The sequence below is a fragment of the Mus pahari genome, chromosome 9, assembly GCF_900095145.1.
Source record: "Mus pahari chromosome 9, PAHARI_EIJ_v1.1, whole genome shotgun sequence".
Taxonomy (NCBI): Eukaryota; Metazoa; Chordata; class Mammalia; order Rodentia; family Muridae; genus Mus; species Mus pahari.
Genome location: NC_034598.1, coordinates 6,287,064 through 6,293,944, shown reverse-complemented (window position 1 = coordinate 6,293,944; position 6,881 = coordinate 6,287,064). Strand labels below are relative to the sequence as shown.

Below are 6,881 nucleotides of genomic sequence, written 5' to 3'. Positions count from 1 at the left end.
CACTTTTATTATTATTATTATTATTATTATTATTATTATTTATTTTCTGAGACAGAGTCTCTGAATGGGGCCAAAACTGATCTGGAATTCGTGTGTGTGTGTGTGTGTGTGTGTGTGTGTGTGTTTTCGAGATAGTGTTTCTCTGTGTAGGCCTGGCTGTCCTGGAACTCACTCTGTAGACCAGGCTGGCCTCGAACTTAGAAATCTGCCTGCCTCTGTCTCCCAAGTGCTGGGATTAAAAGCATGTGCCACCACTGCCCGCCTGATCTGGAATTCTATGAAGTCTAGGCAGGTCTCAAGCATCTGGCAATTTCCCCAAGCATGGGATGACAGATATTCACCACCAAACCCAAGTAGGTTTTGTTTGTTTGTTTGTTTGTTTTAAATATTGTAGCTATGGCTGTCTTCAAATGCAGAGATCCATGTGTCTCTGCCTCCCAAGGACTGAGATTAAAGGTGTTTGCCATTAGACGTGGCTAAAGGTTGTTTTTTAAATGCATGTGTGTGCGCCTGAGTGTAAGTGTGTTCACCACATGCATTCAGGTTCCAAGGAGGCCAGCAGAGGGTGCCAGTTCTCTTGGAACTGGAGTTACAGGAGAGGTAGTTATGAGTCTCCATGAGAGTACTGGAAAATGAACTCTGGTCCTCTGCAAGAGGAGCAAGCGCTCTTCATCACTGAGCCATCTTGGCAGCCCCTGAACCAAGGGAAGGTATTTGCTGATTTTACCCCAACAAAAAATAAAAAAATAAAAAAATCAAAGATTTCTCTCTCCCAAATCCAAAGAAAATTGTTTTGAATCTCTTAAATAGAACCCACGCTGTAGATCAGACTAGCCCAGAACATAGAAATCCACCTGCCTCTGCCTCCCAAGTGCCAGGATTAAAGATGTACACTACCATGTCCAGCACACATTTACAAATTCTCAAAAAATACTTTTTGAAGTATCTGAGAAGGCGCACTTCAAACAACTCGGCTCTACAATCTAAGCCGAGGTCTCAGCGCCTTCTGCTAGGCAGCTAAGCATCATGGCCAGATTCAGGTATCATCCCGAGACCTGTCCCCACAAACATATCAGGGCAGCACTAGAGATGGACCAGGGTCGCAGTCTGGTGGTGGGGGCCTCCTGGTCAATGGAGGGAGAGGAGTGGAAAGTCTGGGGAGTGGGGTGCTGTGTACTAGGAGGCCAAGGCCCAGTGTCTCAGGCCCATGTATTTAGATACTATGGGCTGTGTAGTGTGCTGGTGTCCGGTGAGGTTCAGAAGGAAAATATGCAAGAAAGGTCAGGAGGGGAAACCAAATCAGGGAAGGGCCAGCCATCGGGACTCTTCAGCAGCATCCAGCAGCTCTCTGCTTCATATAGCAGGGCTTGCAGAAGAGGTGGTCATTAGGTGGGTAGCAGCCTTGTTTGGTGGGTTCCACAGACAGGAGGACACTGCAGTCCTCACAGAAATTCCTTCCCATGCCCTCGATTTTGAAGGCATCCTTCCTGTCTCGGGGGGATGATGGGATTCTCACAGACGCTGCATACGGGGGGGGGGTGTGCTAGGGGAGGGGGCAAATTTCCTATAGAAGTCAGCCACACAGTACACCTGGCTCTGATTGTCCAGCGCGAAGCTCTCATCGCTGATGCAGCGTGCACAGGTCACACAGGTGAAGCAGGGTGGGTGGGAAGCCTTGCCCAGGGCCCCGATGACATGCTCTTGGACCACCTCTCCGCACTTGCCACACTTCTCCACAGTATCCTGATAGCAGGGTTTGCACAGGGGGCGCCCATCCTTCTGATAGAATCTCTGCCCAGCCCACTGGTGGCGGCAGGTATGACAGGTGAAGCACTAGGCGTGGAACTGCCTCTTCATGGCCTCAACAGTCAGCTCTCGAGGAGACATGGGTTTGTGACAGAAACCACAGACATCCGCAGATGCTTCTCTCTCTGGAAGAGTGACAGGCTCTTCTGGAGGAGGAGGAAGCTCCTTTTCTGAGGGTTTGATGTGACCAGGTGGAGGGTGGACAGACGACCACTTTGATGGACCCTGTAGCAGGGGTGGAGGTGCCATCTCTTGTATTCTGTTGGTGATGCTTGCATCTATGGCTCCTGATTTCTTTCCTAGGTTTTCTGTCTCCAGAGTTGTCTTTCTTTGTTTATTGATTCTACTTCCATTTTTAGATCCTGGATGGTTTTGTTCAATTCCTTCACTTGTTTGGTTGTGTTTTCCTGTAATTCTTTAAGGGATTTTTGTGTTTCCTCTTTAAGGGTTTCTACCTGTTTACCTGTGTTCTCCTTTATTTCTTTATCAGCATCATGAGATATGATTTTAAATCCAAATCTTGCTTTTCTGGTGTGTTGGGATATTCAGGACTCACTGTGGTGGGAGTACTGGGTTCTGATGTTGCCAAGTAGTCTTAGTTTCTGTTGATAAGATTCTAGCATTTGCCTTTCGCTATCTGGTTATCTCTGGTGTTAGATGTTCTTGCTGTCTCTGGCTGGAGCGTGTTCCTCCTATGAGTCTGTAAGCCTGTGTCAGCACTCCTGGGAGACCAGCTCTCTCCTGGCAAGACCAGTGCACAGAGAGCTTCGGAATAGCACCACCTCCTGGATGCAGATGTAGGCCCAGTTGCTCTGCTTCTGCAGCCTGTGTGCTCCTGAGTGGACCCACCTTAAAGAGTCACGGGAGAGAAAATGGCTATCTGCCCTGAGTCCCAGGGCCAGACACTTCCTGGAGGCAAGCTCTCCTCTGGCAGGGACGGTGCACAGAGGGCTGAGTTCCACGGTGTTATTATCTGTTCAGTTTCTGCCCTGTTTCCTCCTCTTATTTTTGAACTGATTATCCTATGCTAATACAGAAACTGCTTCATTTTTTCCCTTCAGAAAAGCATCAGCATGATGATTTCTGGTTTTCCTGACTAAAGCGCATCTTATCATTCCTGTACACTTTTTGTTTTTTTTTTGGTAATTTTAGTTTCATGCATTAATTAAAGTTTAATTTTTAATGATTTTAAAATTACACCTGTGTGTGCACATGTGGGCATGTGCATGTGAGTTCAGGTGCCTGCTGAAGCTGGAGGTGTAAGTCTCTCCTGAGCTGGAGGTGTGAGTCCCTCCTGAGCTGGAGGTGTGAGTCCCTCCTGAGCTGGNGGTGTGAGTCCCTCCTGAGCTGGAGGTGTGAGTCCCTCCTGAGCTGGAGGTGTGAGTCCTGAGCTGAGCTGGAGCTTCAGGCAGTTGTGAGTAGCCCGCTGTGACCCGTGCTGGGAACTGACCCTGTGTCTTCTGTAAGAGCAGCCAACCTCTTGATCCCCACCCCCCCCGCGAGCCATCTCTCCACCCCTCTTGAATTCATTAGAATTCCCAATCTTTGTCTCAGGTGCTATCACGTCATATTTTGAGACAAGTCCCTCACTGGCTTGGAAGTCAGCCATGAGGCTAGGCTGGGTGGCCAGCAAGGCAGCTCTGGGGCTGCAAGCACACATCCTCAGGCCCAGCTTTCTAACATGTGAATTCTAACTTGGACCTCATGCTTAGGTGGCAAGCTCTCCACTCACCGAGCCCTGTTGTTTAAATTTGAGACAGTGTCTCTCTCATTCTGGCTAACTCTGAACTCATGCTAGATCAGGCAGGTCCTGAACTCTGCACCCTCTTTTGTCAGCCTCCTGAGTTGCTAGGCTTGTACACCTCTGCCTTCAGGCCAGGTTAACATCTGCATAAAGTACATTTGAAAATATGCAAAACTACTTCATGACTACATTATATGGAAAACTGTATGAAGTCTTAAAATTGAAGGCTGTACATAGATAAAACTCAAAGGATCATATTGCTCTAGCAATAATTGTTTGCCATTGTAGATTTTCCTGAACTGCTGCGGATCTCAAAAGCAACCACAGTTTTCCATCGCACCACTCCATGATAGAACAATCTGTTACCGCTCTCTTTAGACACTCTTTCACTTATTGTAAGTAAAAAGGTTTTGTCTGTTTTAAATTTTAGGGAATGAGTGTTGCTATCCTGGGGCCCACATTTCAAGACCTGGCAGAGAACGTGAACAGGAACATCAGCAGCCTGTCTCTGATATTTGTGGGCCGCGCCACAGGGTTCTTGTGTGGCACCATGATTGGCGGGGTTCTCTTTGACCACATAAATCAATTCTTTCTTTTGGGTGAGTAAACACAAATCTTTGTTGTTCCATGCCTGTCGCGACTTTACCCCTTAGTCTCTGTGTGGAAAAGCACAGCCTGCAGAGTGCTTGACAACAGATGTGGGCTGGGTGTGGCGGGGTGTCCCTTCCTGGAAGCTGGGTGTCTAGAGTCCCTGTTCTTGGCAGCAGGAGCGAGTGTGTACTGATGACCCTGGAGCCCGATGGGACCCCGGAAGTGAATGTTGGCAACCCTGAGCAATGCAGACCTTTAGTGTGATTTTTGGCTCCACTCCAGGCATGTGAGCCTCCGTCAGATTAACCCTGAAGCTCTGCGTATCTGGGAGGGTGGGGGGCTGGGCTTCTGGGGCCAACAGGGTCAGAATGCGTTCCGGAACCTGGCTGATTCTGTGGATTCCGGACTGAACATGAAGGGGAAGGGGGTTGTGAGAGACATGATATAGACTGGTTTTGCCTCTGTTGCCCAGTATCGCAGATGAACCCAGATAGTGCCTTCCCCATCCTGAAAAGCCGGCAAAGCTCTTAGCATAATTTTCCCAATAAATTGACACAACTATGGAAAATAGGTAAATGTAAGACACAAAACAAGGAAAATAAGTTAGTGCTAGTGAATAAATAACTTATTATATTTAATGAATAGATAACTTATTATGGTCCTTCTTATATTTCCCTCCCTATTCCCCAAAACTAATTAATTTAGGAACATTTAACCAGAACTTTTTTGTTTGTTTGTTTTCTGTTTTTGTTTTTTTGAGACAGAGTTTCTCTGTGTAGCCCTGGCTATTCTGGAACTCACTTTGTAGACCAGGCTGGCCTTGAACTCAGAAATCTGCCTGCCTCTGCCTCCTGAGTGCTGGGATTAAAGGCATGGGCCACCACACCAGGCCTAACCAGAACTTTTATATGAACAGCATTGTTAACTCACATCTAAAATCTCCTTTGTTCTTATATGTGTGGCAGTAGTAAATTTCTGGCCTGTTTCCTTTGCTATTAAACTTTGCTTTACTGTATAATTTATTATTAACAGTACTATAATTGTACAGTAATTTATAACTTTGGTTACAAAAAGCCTTTTAGAATTTACATGGTTTTACATAACCACTGTAGAAGCTGCAACTCTGTGTTAACTCAGTCTTATTTTTTATGTTCTTATAGGTTTTTGTGATCCTGAGAGATACAGGTTTTTATAGCTTATTCTCATTTTTCTTATACGAAAGGTTATTTTTGCAGTAGGGAATCAGACCCAAGGGCTCATGAATGTTAGACAAGCCTTCCACTACTGAGTTATGATCCCAGCTCCAGTAACTGAATCTCTTCCTTTCTCTCCAGGATCATCAATGGTGGCAACTGCAGCAGGACTTTATCTCATCCCATTCTGCAAGACAGCAGTCTTATTGATCGTCACTATGTCTGTCTTTGGGGCTTCCGTTGGTGTTGTGGATACAGGTATGTGAAGCCTGCAGTGTCATCTCTAGGGCTGGAAATGCTACTGGAATGGTCCAGCAGGTGGCGTCGACTGTCCTTGCATACTTTTGAAATGATACAGACTTTCTGACTTGGTACGGGGTGGGGGGGAGTGGGGAGACACTCATTCAGTGCACCCTTGTAGCAGCTACATGTGTGCTGATTTGGGGATTGGGGGGCACTCAGTCAGAGCACCCTTGTAGCAGCTACATGTGTGCTGATTTGGGAATTGGGCTTTGAACAACCAACTCAATGCCTTTGTTCTATGAGAACCGAGTTACAGGAGCTAAACTTAGAAAAGCCCCCATCTGTGGTTGGCAGAGCAGGAGAAATGGACTTTCACTTGGGGATAAATTGCACCGCTGTAAAGAGGAACTGATGGTTAAAATCAAGCATGGCCAGCATTTGGCTGAGCAAGCACTGAAGCAGACACACAGCTAAGATACACCGTTTTCTGAGCCAAGAGAAAATGAGCTCTTTGATACTTTCTTACTTTCCTGTTAATTTTTCTTAGCAGTTCTAAGTCTTCAAAGGTATAGCTTTTCTATATGCCAGTATCTATTTGAAACCTACTAAGTAGCAACATGATGTGCGCTTTCCCTCAACACCTGCTCTCTGGCCCTCTCTTGATGGTTTTCTTTTCTTTTATTGAAAAGGGAATTTTTCTAGCCTTTCCCTCCCTCCACTCCTCTCACTTCCTCCCTACCATCCCTACGGTCCAGATCTGTTCCCTTCTATCTCTCATTAGAAAAGAACAGGCGTCTAAGAGATTATAATAAAATATAAGAGAAAACAAAAACCTGCACTTTGGAATTGGACAAAACAAACAAATAGAAGGAAAAGAGCCCAAGTTAAGGCACAAGAACCAGAGACCTCCCCTCACTCACACACTCAGGTACTCCATAGAACAGTAATCTGGAAGCCATACTATATTCGAGAAGATCCCGTGCAGGCCCAGCGCATGCTGCCTCCGCTCTCTGAGTTCCTATGAGCTGTGTTCATGTTGATTTAGAGGCCTCGTTTTCTTAGTGTCCTTCATGTCCTCAGGCTCTTATGCTCTTCCTGCCTCTTCTCCCATGTGACCCTGAGCTCTGAGGGGAGGGTTTTGATGGAGACAACAAGTTTAGGGCTGAGTGTTCTAAGGTGTGAGTGTGCGTGTGTGTGTCTATGTCTCTGTGTCTGTCTGTCTGTGTATGCATGTGTGTTCTGTCTGGCTGTATCTCTGTGTTTATCTCTGTGTCTACCTAGCTGTCTGTGTATGCGTGTGGGTG

At 46.4% G+C, this 6,881-nt stretch overlaps 1 protein-coding gene and 1 pseudogene across 1 annotated transcript in view; one reads left to right on the top strand and one right to left on the bottom strand.

Annotated features, from left to right (window-relative positions):
* Positions 1 to 6,881, top strand: part of LOC110326841 (sodium-dependent glucose transporter 1A) — a 31,955-nt gene that overhangs the window by 21,747 nt on the left and 3,327 nt on the right. The window contains exons 2-3 of the mRNA XM_021205449.2: positions 3,981 to 4,149; positions 5,476 to 5,592. Of these exons, the coding sequence (XP_021061108.1) occupies positions 3,984 to 4,149; positions 5,476 to 5,592 (283 nt within the window). The 5' untranslated portion in view covers positions 3,981 to 3,983. The remainder of the gene's footprint in view (positions 1 to 3,980; positions 4,150 to 5,475; positions 5,593 to 6,881) is intronic.
* On the bottom strand, positions 1,328 to 2,055 carry LOC110326718 (annotated as a pseudogene).